Source organism: Apteryx mantelli, chromosome 14, assembly GCF_036417845.1.
Source record: "Apteryx mantelli isolate bAptMan1 chromosome 14, bAptMan1.hap1, whole genome shotgun sequence".
Taxonomy (NCBI): Eukaryota; Metazoa; Chordata; class Aves; order Apterygiformes; family Apterygidae; genus Apteryx; species Apteryx mantelli.
In genome coordinates this window covers 11,110,972-11,125,404 of record NC_089991.1, presented here as the reverse complement: position 1 = coordinate 11,125,404, position 14,433 = coordinate 11,110,972, and the positions used below count along the sequence as shown (strand labels likewise).

At 41.2% G+C, this 14,433-nt stretch overlaps 1 protein-coding gene across 1 annotated transcript in view; it reads right to left on the bottom strand.

The window, feature by feature from the left end:
• The window catches only part of LOC106493606 (T-cell immunoglobulin and mucin domain-containing protein 4), a 33,239-nt gene that overhangs the window by 9,206 nt on the left and 9,600 nt on the right, over positions 1 to 14,433 (bottom strand). The window contains exons 8-11 of the mRNA XM_013953673.2: positions 6,473 to 6,536; positions 2,620 to 2,964; positions 285 to 406; positions 5 to 194 (exon numbers count right to left, since the gene is read on the bottom strand). Coding sequence (XP_013809127.2) covers positions 5 to 194; positions 285 to 406; positions 2,620 to 2,964; positions 6,473 to 6,536 — 721 coding nt within the window. The remainder of the gene's footprint in view (positions 1 to 4; positions 195 to 284; positions 407 to 2,619; positions 2,965 to 6,472; positions 6,537 to 14,433) is intronic.

Here is a 14,433-nt window from a genome sequence, read left to right as displayed (position 1 = left end):
GTACCTTCAGGAACAATGACAAATCCTGTTGAATCGAACACGTAATAATCTTCAGTCATCATATCAGCTGTTTGAAAATCAGTTGAAAAATCTATGGGAGCACTAGTTGTCACCACAGTTTCTGGAAAAGTGTCATTTTCTGTCATAGTGAATGTTGGGGGAGCAAAGGTCTCCAACGTAATTACTGCTGGACACTCAGTGGTTGTTGGTGGGTCAACAAGTATCGGAGGAACAATTATTTCGGTGGTGGTTGTTTCTGGGGGACTGACAGTTGTCAGGAGGACAGCAGTCTCTGCCATAACTGTTGCTTGAAGATCAGAGGTTGCTTGGGGAACAGAAGTTGTTTTTCTAAAATTCTGGGGGGAAATGGGAGGCTTTGTCATGGTTGTCGTCATCATTGGAGGTGCTGCATGAAAAGCCATAACCAAGAGAACAGCTAGGTCAGAACATTCACAACTGAACTTGAGGAAAACCAAACTAGAAATGAATGAAAATAATCTATTCACTAAACTACTGTGAATAAAGGTGGGAGACTAGCTATTTTAAATGGTTGCCTAATTAGCAGAAAACAAATCCCAATGAGACCAGTTCCCAGGTTTCTGGTTTTGCTTTTTCAAACTTTCCAGAGTACCTTTTCAGTGAATAACCTAATCTCCCCTAAGTTTCTCAGTTCTAATCAGCTGCCTCATGACAACTGGGCAGATCTCTCCACATACCATACAGAGAAGGATCCTTCATTAATCTTTTTCAACCTGAAGCTTAAGATTTTGCTTTATTTAATAAGAAAACTGGGCAGCAGCAGTATATTCCTGTTTTCCTATTACACATTCTTTATTAGAGATATTCTGCTTTGGGAATACGACCTTGCATTTGGTAGATGTGAAACATTATGTATCACATTTTCCCACTGGTTAGGACAGTTTCATATTCATGTTTAGCCTGCTGTCCACTGTCCCAGCCCCAGTATTAGTATAATCAGTCAATCTCTCTCTTTTTTTCTAACATGGTAGTGTCACGATAACATCATTAACTACCAGCCATCGCTTGCCAAAGAGTGTGATCTGAAATGCGGGAAAAGAAAATGAAAACCCCTTTAACTTCAGGTGCTTGAATTTTGTTAAAGATACGGACAGGGCACAGGTAGCTTGTACACATGCAACTGTAGCAATGTGAATTTACACTGGAGTAGGAAAGAGATTCAGGCTCCTTAGCACTACAACTAAACAAATCCAGAAAAACAAAAACCTTGTAGATGTTGAAAACCACGGGGAAGATGTGAACATTACACTTTGCCCTAAGTCTGTTTTATGACATTCTTCTTTCCTACATTTTCTCCACATCTAATAAAAATAAAAGGAACAGTAGGTAAGCAGGAATATCCCCAAGTACACAAGTGTGCATCTTGGTCTGATGTACACTTCCCACAAGTCAAAACTAAACTTTCTGGGAGCATGCTGCATCCTAGGTGAGGGGGGAGCAACTATTCCTGGTTGCTTCTCATACCTGAAGGAGTCACGGTCAGCTCCGTTGTCTGAAGCCTGGTTGTCACTGGCAGAGTTGTTGCTGAGGGAAAGCAGCCAAAGAAAGAGGAGACACTAAATCAGAGCATGGTCAGCAGATATCAGCCACCCCGGACCTCAACTAACCCAGCTTATCTGAGGATCAGGGATTTTTAAGGCCATTTTTTTTCAAGTAAAAATGAGTCCTAAGTAACAGCATGTTTAAAGTATCCACTCCTTGACCCTCTCACAGAAAAGGAATTGCCAGAACCTTTTATGGCCAGTCCTCAAAACTTACAAACTTTGAGATTTTACTCTTCACTGTTCCCATAAAAAAAAACTAAGGAAGGCAGGGAGTTGCACACATGTTCTAAATAAAAAAATCCCAATTTTCAGCCAAGAGCTTTTTGCTGATTTTTCAACCAGCTCCTTTTTTTGAGCTCTGTTGCCTTCAACACTGTCATAGAAAGGCACTGCAGTATTTTTGCCCCACTCTCCTGTTATATTGTTTATAGCAGGCATACACAGACTTCTGTATAAATCAGCACCAGTTGCACCCGTGAAATAAATTTCTTTCTGCTATATGGAAGGTGAATCTTTTTTCTGTGCTTTGCAATGCTTTTCAACCTCCTCTCTGCTTTGCAAGACCCTTAGTTTACCCTGCAGCTCTGCAAAATAATGGGAAAAGAAAAAAGTCCTTTGAGACTCCAAGATAGAATTTATAAAAATGTGGGTCTCCTTATGAAACAAACAAAATAAAAATCTTGGGCTGGAAAACTTGCCAGGTTGAACCCAAAACAAAATACTGAGTTTCATTCCAAGGGCTTTTTTTTAATGCTAAATCCCTTTTTTCAATTACATAGTTGTTTAAAAACTCAAATGTACTTTCAAAATGAGCAATTAAATCTTTCCTTTGAAAAGAGAAAAAAGCAAAAGTTATTTTCTCATCAAAATTGCTTATCGAATTTGACTCAAATTTGCAACCAGTTTTGACCGTCCCTTAAACCTACATTTTTCAGTAAAAATGTTTTTTTGGCAAAAAGCTACACCCAGATTTTAAACTCATACCCAGTGACAGGTTTCTAAATGTTGACTATACAGAAAAAGCTGAAAACCTCACCTCTGACCACCTCCAGCTTCATGTTCAGTTTGATGTCATTGAACCAGCCAGGGATTTCTATGCGGCAGCAGTATACACCTGCATCTTCTTCCTTCACTTCCTTTATTGTGAGAGACACATCTCCATAGGAAACATAGCCCTGAAGACTGTATCTCTGAGATCTTCTGAATGTCACCCTATTCCCAGTGGTGTGCAAAATTTTGTTACTACATTTTGAATTTGGGCACATGCCCTTGCCCCAGCACATATCTGAGATGTCTCTCTGTCTTGCTACCTGGTAGAAGCAAGGTAATGTAACAGATCGCCCTGTTTCTCCTCTAACAACAGTGTCGGATATGGTGTGTGCTGTCAAGGAAGAACAAAGAAAGAAGAGTGAGGAATTTTGGCAGCTAACAGATGCATGACTCTACCTACGCAACACAACATGGGAGGAAGAGAAAGACTGACCTTAATCCGTATCTGCTTGGCCTGTAGGAGGCAAGTGAGACCAAACACACATTAAAATCCCCATTAAAAGCTCTCCTAGATCAGAGCCAGCTTATGCTGGCAGAGCAGTGGGATCCGTCTATGTGAACCTATTCTGGGAAAGTGTGCTGCTCCTTGTATTTCTGAGCAAGCCCAGCCAACTGTCCAAGTAACAGATTGGTCCATGCCTTCCAGAGCACAGTATTCACACAAGCTTTAGTTACTAGCATTATACTGGTGTAAAAAAGAGCAAATTCACATTTTCTTTGTGCTCTTACTCTTCATGATAAACTTTACTTTGTGTTTACAGGCAATACCCATCTTAGCATCTGGTTGAATCTTTGTTACATGTCATTCCCTCTTAACTGTCCATGCAATCCCCAGATTAGGCCTAAAAGGGATTTATTCCTCATGAAGGGCACCATACTAAAAAGAAACATTCACATACGGGAACAAATCTCTTCTGGTCTGCTTTTATCTTTGTCTATGTCAGTCCTTCCACCTTCCCCCATGTTACCATTGACACATGGCAAAGCAGGAACTGAGGGACCTGGGGGAACACCCAGATCCGGTCCCCTATTGCAGCAAGAGGATAATCCCACCATTCTAATGTCTCACGGTCGGTTTGCTTACGCCAATGAGAAGTCACCACAGTTGCTGCTATTATCACCAGCTTTGACTCTGGTTTGCTCAACAGGTCTATTTTGCCAGCTTTTTGAATGCCTTTTCTTTTTGGCATGACTCCCAGGTAGCAAACAGAGGTGCTTCCAACAGTGTCTATGTCTGTTTTGTCTTTAATGGACCACTGTTTTGTCTTTAATGGACCATTCCTCAGGTGAGATTTTTGTCTGTGGCATTCTGCCTCATGACTTGTTATTGGGATGACATTTTAGCTTCATTATTGCTTATCCCGTTGTCAAGATAAGCCAGCCAGTTCAGGTTTCCATAACTCCAAATGCTAAAAGAGTGGAAGAGACAAAGCAATATCCAATATGGTGTGAAAGGCAGAAGCTTTTGTACTGAAATGAAGCATTAAGGCTTTACAAGATGGCTGTCTGTTTTACTTCTTGGGAAGGGTGGGTTCATTTGCCATGTTGCAGCCAAAGAGAGCATTCAGCCCTCTTTCTGTGATGTCAGAGCAAAACAATTCCTCCCATCAACCTTGAAAATTTCCACAGATGAGCAGAAAATTAGTCACTGGAAAGGGCCAACACATATTTTCAAGTCACCCCAAAAATGAAGTGTATAAAAACAAGGCCAGCATGAACTGTTCTTGGAGTTAAGGTAACTGTTATTTGAGGAATTTCATTCATTTCATCAATTCCATTTCATCATTTCTCCACTGTTTATTAGACAACTGTTTAACAAATAAAAATTTACCTTCTCTCCTCTTTGAAAGAAACAGAGAGCTGAGTTTATTAAACAAAGAATAATAAAAAGAAGAAGGAAGGCATAAGGCACCAGAGTGTCTCCAATGCAGTTTCCTAGCAGTACTGATGGGAAAATTATAGTTTTTGCAGTTTCAAATCCTCTTAATTTATGCAGAAGTAATGTTCCTAACATCTGCCTTCACTGCAGGTTAGTAGTGAGAGCTTAGATACTGCGACAGTCTTGCTTCAACAGTAAAAATCTCTGCAAGGGCTAAATAACTTCCCTATCAGCTGCAGCCTCATCCACAGAGGCATTTTCCAAAAGAAATAGCAAATAAGACTGAATTCAGATGCCTTTGAAATTAAGAAAGAAGTTCCTGGGACCTTTATATTGTGACATCTTGTCCTTGGCTGTGACCCTCCTGGGCATCCAATTTTGACCCAAGGCATCAGCTATGCCTGGGCAGTCCCGCTCAAGTCAGTGAGGTTGGATTATAAGTACATAATGCAAGTATTAGAAAAGTAACTATTGGAGTAACTGCCTCTTGTAGACTAGTCGTTGCATGGACAAAGACACACATCCTCCAGTCAAGAACGGTAATTGAAAGAGAACATTTTTTTCTTGAACTGTGTCTGGAATAATTTTCTTTTTTGTAGAAGATACTTGACATCTTTTCCCTACCAATCCTATCTTTTGTATTTTTCCTTAAAGCTTCTGTTACTTATGAAATTGCAGAGAAAATCACTGATAAATAGCAAAGCAGCCTTTAACTGCCCACTGTGCTGTTTTCTGGAGTCCCAAGACTACCCATTCCCAGCAATGAGCTGGATTAAAGAGAGAAAGGTAATAAAAAGTCAGTCTCACCCTCCAAGAGCTCTGCATATAAGAATGTTTTTGAAATAAGATTAAATGGAGACAAGTACCTTTGATTTATTTTGAGGATGAAAATACAGTGAGAAAAGAGCCCTCCTGCTCCTTCTACTGGGTCCAGCAATGGACCAAAAATATTATAGAATTCCCTGGACTACAGCAAAGTGACTGTGAAGCTCTGCTTATGCAGCAGACACCGGTGTAGGCTGGGGTTGTGTTAACTTGTCTCATAGATCTCAATGGGGCATGAACCACCTCTTGTCCCTCAGTGTATTCCATCAATACCATTTCCATTACTTTTCAGACTGATTTAAGAACATTGCAGTCGCTGTAAATATTATACTTGATATTTCATCGTGTTAGAGGTTGGCTGATTAAATATAATAACTAGTCATCTAAGATGAAATTTCTTGAAATGCCTAAGTGATTTAAGAGCAGAGTTCCCATTAGGAGCTCATCAGGCCCCACTGAAAGTGGGTGAAATCATCTTCTTGAGCTGCATAGGCAAATTTGAAAGTCCACTACTGATGCCTAAATGCAGACACAGAAATGCAGCTAATGTCAACCATGCTTATAAGTGCTGGCCAGGACCCAGTCTCCCAAGTTACTCTTCTTTGACTTGTATCTCTTTTAGGAAACAGATTTTAAAAGGGCAAACACTGAACATTTTGGGAATAGAAAGAGGGGAACTTTGAAACGTGCTCTCCCTTGACATACTCTATTCATAGCGGCAGACAGCCCTTAGACCTTCAGAAATTCCTTTCTTTAACACATACACACATTCATTACTCTGTCAATATTTCAATTCCCTGACTTGGGCTGTGTCAGCACTGTATTATGGTGAAGAGACAGATGGAGAAGCAAAGTCAGTAGCACGCATTTAACAATGGTAAAGAAATTAGATAATTTGGGGGAACAAGGGGAACTAATCAAACCTATACACAGAGAAAGCCATATATGTTTTTAATAACTAAAAAATATTTTTGATCAGTATTAATAAGTTTAAATGTTTTTGGAGTTCTGTATACAACTACAACCTTTTTCACTGAGCTGTATACATACACAGGCAACACAAGCACTACTGTTTTTAGCATTAGGAAATTATTATTTTCTGAGCAAGCACACAGAAAAGCAGGTAGAGACTCACCTATAAAGGTCTGTATCAGAATCCAGCGAAACAACCCAAAATGGGACATTTTAGCCAGTGGAGACTTCAGCACAGTGATTGGAAGAACCAAGAACCTGATCTTATACTTTCCAGAAACGCTGAGTGAGCCCCACTGAAGAATCGTTTCTCCATTTCTGCTTTATATGTGTTGCAACTGCTTCTTTCCTGCTCTTATGGATAGGTGCCCTCTCTTTTTCCCCTTCTGAGACACTCAGCATGGTACTACCACCAGAGATTTCAGTATACTATTTGTTTTGCCTTTCCATCAATCTCTTACGGTCCACTACCTTCCTGTTGCACCGAGTAGCAAGAACAAGCTCTGGGCTCTTACACTCAAACATTTGACTTAATCTGCACCTCTGACTTTGTCCCCTCCTATGTTTTCCTAACCTCTTCATTGCCCTAATTTTGTCTTCTGCTTGAAGGCTCCTCTCTTTCTTTTCCCAGTTTCACATTTTTCTATGTGCGAAAACAAGTTTGGAGGGCCTCTCACAAATGCTTCCTCACCAAAACAGAATCCTTTCCAAAGATTTGCCACATCATCTCCAAGAAATATTTTTTTACTCTTTCTGACTTTTTTTTACTTTTTCTGACCAGTTTGGAAGATCTCTCTGGAAAAGATGATGAACAATAAGGTGAGAAAGTTTTCCAGGGTTACATAGTAGTTCAGGACATTAAGGACAGGCAGTGTCACAGATGAGTGATGCACTTCACTCATAAGAGAGAAGCAGCAATATGTTTTCTCTCAATAAGATAGTGATTTAACAAACTTCAATGGTAAATAAGACAGTGGTTTAACAAGATTCAATGGCAAGGTATGCTCGGTTATTTACTGCATGGAGGGAAGGGTCAGACAAAATTGTCAAGGAGACCCTCCCATTGAGTCATGAGGTTCAGAGTGGACTCCCTTGCTCTCCAAACTCCTTCTCAGAGGAGCTTGGGTGCAGCTGAATCCAATCTTAGTCCCAGACTTGGTCAACAGTTTATGTCTAAAGGATTATGTACACAATCAATCAGAGATGAAACTTAGCAAAGTTTTCAAAGTTTCAGCATGCTGTTAGTCACTTACCAAGGATCTGTCACAGGCAAGGAATCTCTCAACCCCAAGGAGTAACCTTGAGAGGAGTCCCTACTCAAGGGGAGATACTGCCATGCAGGAGAGCTTAACAGGCTCTGGGCTGCCTCTTATTTATGGGGTAAGATGGTTGACTCGTAGTCATATTTGCATACCAGCTGTGTTTGGGTGCGCACAGGCTTAATTAGCCCTTGGCTGTGTGCAGTTATCTGTCTCCCCAAATTCCAGTTTGAACCGGGTGCAGCCATCACAACTGTTACTGATGGTTATTGCCCTAGTGGGGTTGCATACCGTCACACTCCACCTCATGACTATAGTCAATCCATCTTATCTTTCACAGAGTGGTGGTACGGTCACCTCTTGCCTCTGTGCCATAAATAATAGTATATTGATAATTTATGTGTTTATAGGTCCACAGCAAGCAAACAGTTTTAGCGTAAAGTATTGCTATTAATTGTGCACTAGTTTATACGTCTTGGATGGTTGAACATGGGTTATTTGCTTCATCATGTACCAAACCTTTATATACAATATGATTATAAGTAATAGACATAATAATGTTAGAGTTAGTAAAATCACAACTGGATGAAGCATGAGATTAAAAATTCCCATTGTTGTCAGTGACCATCCAAGAAGAATTTCCCTCCAGTGATATTCTCCATCTTTTTTCACTCTTGTCAGAACATGATATATCTCTTCTGTATCATGATGAATGGTGATTAGGGTTCTTTGTCCATTGTTTCGGATGCGTTTCAGCAGTTGACACAGGTCATTGTGTTGTAGTAGCTTTTTTACCAATGTAAGAAAGATTCATTCCTATAGGGGTAGGCAATAAATCTTGATTTAATGTATAATTAGACTGTAACAATTGATGAGATGTAACAGGAGCTGAATAATTAAAGTTGCATCCCATAAGTTCAGTGAAATTACAAACACAAATATCTGAATAATTGCTTGTATCCACAGAAATGTTATCTACAAATACAAAATCACAGACGGTTCTCATACAAACACATCCTTTTCCAAGATATACAAGTACAGTTTCAGGGGTTTCATTGGGATGTATTTCAAAATGACAAACATTTTGTTCAGTGTCAAGACAAATATCTTGGGCTTTGATGGTATTACTTTCACAAATAAATCCTTGTTGTTCCTGTACTTCACATGCATTAATGTCAACAGTTTGCCATTTGTTTCCGTTTCGCTGGGCCCACACTCTATGTTCTAACAGACAGAGTATAGTTCCATTGTGATTTAATTCCAGCGCAATGATTGGGTATATGGTGTATACTGAAGCATTGAGTATTGTTAAGACAAAAACTGTGGCCTTATTGTTGATGGGGTCATAAGTAAAATTGACTAAATACCACCAAGACTGGAATTCCTTTTCAAATTTAGTTCCATTATCCCAAATTACCTTTTGAATTTCAGTGGGTAAGGTGACCTCTTCACCTTCTCTTATAATTGCTGCTGCCATAGATTGCATTCACAGTTGAGTTTGGATACAACTAAGAGCTAGAGAAACATCTTGGGCTACACCAAGTGCGTCCACAACTAATTGGTGGTCTCTTTCATTAATTCTTTCCCATTGAGGCAATATATCAGAAAAGAGCCATTGGTTAGTTCCCAACACTAATTGAGAAGACCGCAATGGATGTTCTAATTTGTGCAAATGACTTGTCGTTATGCTTAGTTTATTTATGAGCACTTCAGCATCTATACTATTTAAGACTCCTAATCCTGTTCCTATGATACCAGTCACATCTCTCCTTGTTCGTTTTGGAGAGGTGAGGGTTCACCCATGCAACCATGCTAACTATCCTGCATGGGACATACTTAGGAATGGTGAACAGGTTGGTTTGATTGTAGAGATATTAATTTGCATCAATAGTTCTACTCATTTAAGAGACCACAATGGATTAAATAACACTTGTTGTTGGTCTGCAATATTTGATCACATACGGTCCAATTTCAGAAATTTGTGGGAATAGGTTTTTCCCATCCTTTTTAACAGTAGAGGTATTTATGCTGGGGGAAACAATTCTTCCTTTCATCTTGTCGGATGCTGCAAAACAAAAGTAGAATAGACCTGTCTTGATGGGATTGTCCGGACAGGTTACCCTGTTAGAAAGAAGGAAAAAAACATCATGCCCTAATTCTTTGTTTTGCACTACTGCTATCGGTAGCTTCCCGGGCAAGTGGGCCACGAAGTTTAGTTAAAGTCATAGGCACAGTACCAATGGATGATAAGCTGACCATCACAGGTTGTCCTGGCTGTAATGTTATTGAATATTCTCTTTTTCCAGAAAGTGGAGGACCAAGCCCAACCCTTGCAAAGAATGCTCGGCTTACAGGGCTTCCAGTAGGCCCGTATCGATTATTCAATTGATGGAATACTTTGGGAAGTCACATATCCCATTAGGCCTTGTGTGGTTTGAGACTCCTTTTCAATAAGCCGTTAGGTCTTTCTACCATTCCATTTGATTGAGGATAGTATAGGGTGTGGAATACCCATTGAATTCCTTCTTGTTTTGCCCGGTCTTGCATTTCCTTACATGAGAAGTGTGAGCCATTATCACTTTGGATAACATCAGGAGTAGGTAGATTTGAGAACCAAAACAATAGCCCTCATACTGTATTTTGCCCGTTGGCTTTCCGACACTTAGTCGCCATAAGCAAGCTGGAGACAACTTCCACTCCTGTGAGGATGTATTGATATCCTGCAGAGGGTTTGAATGGCCTGATATAATCAATTTGCCACATAGACCATAAAGTTTTCCCTTTGCTGATATGTAGAGGTGGTGCTTTAGCAGGATGATCTGCTTGTAATTTTAATCTACACTGGGGACATTCTGTAAGAATAGTTTCACAAGTTTTCCTGTTCGTGGGCCAACCCTTACTCTGTGCAGCAAAGTAAAGCACTTCCTTCCCTGTGTGGCCTAGGTTTTGATGCAACCATTCTCCCAACCAATACCACTCAGGATTTAAGGTGATTTTCCTAATTTTAGTTAACTCATCTACCTTTTGGTTCCACTTTGTGACTGGTTGATTATCCTTGGCATGAGCTTTTACCCATCTCATCTTGAATGGCGTTTTCCTGTTTATATCTAGTAACAGTTGCCAATCTTGGTTTCTCCAAACTGGAGATCTATTTATTTCCCAATTCAAGGTTTCCCATTGACAGAGCCATCGTGTGGCACCAGCCCACACAGCATAAGAGTCTACACATATGATTTTGGCTCCATTTTGTGCTGCCAAAACAACTGCTCTTAATTCTCCTACTTGTGCACTGCCTTCACCTTCTTCTATTACTTGTTTGCCAGTGGTAATACCTAATGCAACAGCCTTATATTGCCATTTACCGCTTATCCTTTTTGCTGAGGCATCAGTGAAACAAATGTTTTCTGTTGGTGTACCCTCATAAGGGGCGGTGCATTCAGAATTGGTGAAGGTTTAAAAGGTTGTTGTAATGCTAAAGGGTCTGTGTTTATGGGCATCTGTAATATGGAAGGACCTTAGAAGGTCCTTCAATTAATTGCATATTTTCTGCAACTCCTTTATGTAGGCATACCATTTTCTGATAGTGGGTTTTTGTGCAACTCCTTCCAGGGGAGCAGTCCCCTTTAGGATTGCTTCTAGCAAATTAAATGATCCTCTAGTTTGCACAGGTTGTCCCTGGTGTATTTTCTCAACTTGTTTAACTCCTCGGACTAAAGATGAAAGTCCTTTTTCCCATTCAGAATATTGTTGTTTGATTTCCTTAAATGTGGTTGAGCTAAATAATAAAGGTCTTTTTGGTCCATTGGGGCCAGTCTGGAACAGGTTACAGTTAGTGTGTTCAGTGAAACCCCTTTTGGCTATAAATAGTGTCGTGGAAGTGTACTGGTCCCAAAGACTGATATGTTTTTAATTCCTCAATTAGAGTTTTGACCGCCTCTTTATGTTCTAATTTCCGCTCCCAGGGTTTGCCTTTCTGTAAGAGTGAATATAATGGATGGGAAATGATAGAAAATCCAGGCACATACTTCCTTCAATATCCTAAAGTTCCCATTAATTGTTATAATTCCTTCCTCGATTGGGGCATTTGCAGCTCTTCGATTTTTCTTAAGGTGTCTGGAGAAATCACTGCACAGCCCACTATCCACCAAGTACCTAAAAACTTTACTTCTCTACTTGGGCCCTGACATTTTTCAGGTGGAACCTCAACTTCTGCTTTATGCAGTGCTTGCCATACTGCTGCTGCCGCTTCCCCCACCTTCTCAGGGGAAGTTCCTCCGATCAGAATATCATTTATACATTGGTACAGTTTCACATCTTGAGGGAGTGAGATGATTGTCTGTAAAAGTTCAGCAAGTGTGGCATGAGCAATCGCGGGTGAATGTTTATACCCCTGTGGGAGTCTGTTAAAGGTATATTGTATTCCCTCCCGAGTGAAAGCAAACTTCTCTTTATACTCCTCCTGCAAGGGGACCATAAAGAACATATCTTTCACACCTAGCGCCTCCATCCATGGGTGTGCAGCTGTTCCAATTTGAACCGGGTGCAGCCATCACGACTGTTACTGATGGTTATTGCCCTAGTGGGGTTGTGTCAGGCTTGGGGGGGGGGGGGGAGGAGGCACACCATCACAGGCAGGCATTAAGAATGCAGAAGGTGTTTTTGAGACAGGGACTAGACAACAAAATAGGAGACAAAATTCTGTGTACAGAAATATAAAACGGTGCAAATGGGGGAAGCAGTTCTAGATTCAAATAATGCAATAATGGGTTTTGAGCAGACACTGCTGCCCCAGAAATGAGATCTTGGGGTTATTATACTTAGTACCATGAAAATATCACCTCATTGCTTGGTAGCATTCAAAAAAAGCAAACCAAATTTTAGCAGTTATTAGTGAAGGAATAGAGAACAAAATAGAAGACAGCATTATTCCACTGTACAAATTCACTTTGAATCTGTGTGTAGTTCTAGTCCTGTCAACTTAAAAAAAGCATATATTAGATCCAGAAAGGGTTCCAGGAAGAGCAAAAAGAACAGTGGAAATTGTGGAACAGCTTCCACGGGAGGGATAACTAGGTGGGCCGGGACAAGTCGGCCTGGAGAAAACTGAAGGGATACCATGAAAGGGCTACAAAATCTTGAGTAGCACAGGAAGGTTGAAGAGGGATTAACTGTTCAGTACTCCCCCAGCACAGCATCAGAGAGAGACCCCAGTGCTTGCAGACCTGCTGGACTCGTTAGTCCACTGGAGTAGAGGGCACCTCTCATTAGCATCCTCATCCATCACACCACTACTACCGTGCAGTGGCAAGGAGCAGATCCCAACAGACGGGACTCCAGCACAGCCAGAGGGCCTGGTTCCTTTCACCAGTGTGGGGCCAAGCTGATGCTGCTGTAGCCAGTTCTTAGTGGCAGCTGCCAGCAGTGTGAAGCTCAAAGGCTTTTCCAAGTTTATTCTAAATCAAAGTGATGCTGCCATGCTGCTCTGTACCTTCACATGCTTCAGTGCAGCACAAACAGGAACCAGTGAGGCCAGACACTGCAATACAGCAGTGTCTTATTGTCAACGTTACAAGGCAACTTGACCAGCAATCAGTAAAATACGTGATTTACCGTATTCTACAAGGTACAGTTCACAGGGTGCCAAGTACACCAAGCACCAACTGTTCCATGCAAGCAGAACGAATGAAACCTGATGAGTCCAATATCCCCGATGCCTTTTCCCCCTCAATAACACCAGTGTCTCCTTTGTCGCTGCACTCTCCCACTGAGCAGCAGCTGTGGAGTTGCGGCCAGCACAGCACGTCCTGTGTGTTGCCTCGTGGCCAGGACCTGCCCCTGAAGCTGGTGCCATGCGGGGAGCAGCTGGATCCCACCTGCCTTGCCTGGGACAGCAGCACTGCTTTGGGTCTTTAGCCAGCTCCCGATTTTAATGCAGGCTGTAGAAACAGAATTGGCCAGCATGTTCCAGATCACTAGGGAAGGAAGAAGATGAACACGGCCTTACGTCGGCTTTGTTTCTTTAGCAAGACTGGGCTAACACATGCAGCAGAGGGCACAGGACAAGGCCGCCTAAAATCCAGTTGAACCAGTGCAAGTGCTCTGGGGAGAGCTAGATCAATCTGCCCTGTTTTCTGCTTCTGTACTGCTATCTAGCGGCTTCTCGCAGGCAGAGACGGGAGGCAGAGAGCTTTCTCAAAAGTCAGCCCCTGCTGTTCACAGCTTATTAGCCTTACAAGCTCGCTGTGCAGCCAGTTTGCATCCAGCTAGGTAATCTCTTAATGGAACAACTGACTCCAAGTGCTGCCTGCACATCTCTGGCTCTTTTTGAAATGCCTGTTCCAAGATCCACTGACACAAGTGGAAGTAATGAAAATAATGGAAAAACAGAGGGAAATTCTGTCTGCATACATTTGTATTTATTATAATATATGCCCAAGCTGAAGTTCTTGCTATGCACAACCTTTGCAGAGTCTGTTTACCCAGTGACTGCACAGCATACAGAAGCAGAAAGGAAACTTTAAAAAAGACTTTGGTTATCAAATACTCTAGAATTTCATTTTGTATGAAGACTCTCTACTATAAGGATTAGTCTGTAATATTAATAAACAAAAAATCCTTAAAGGCAAGCAGTTCTCATGGTTAGCAGTCCTCAAGGACAGTCATCAAACTACTTATGACTGGTTGGAACCATCTCATATGTTAAAGGAAACTCCCAGATAACTTTGGAAGACCCACGCTTGTCTAACACTGATCCCAGTAGAGAGATGACTGATTAGGAAAAAGCTGCAGGAGGCAGAAATTACTGGAGATGTTTTCTGAGATCTGGTTCAGAGACCAGACCAAACTTCCTCCAGTTCTGGTCATG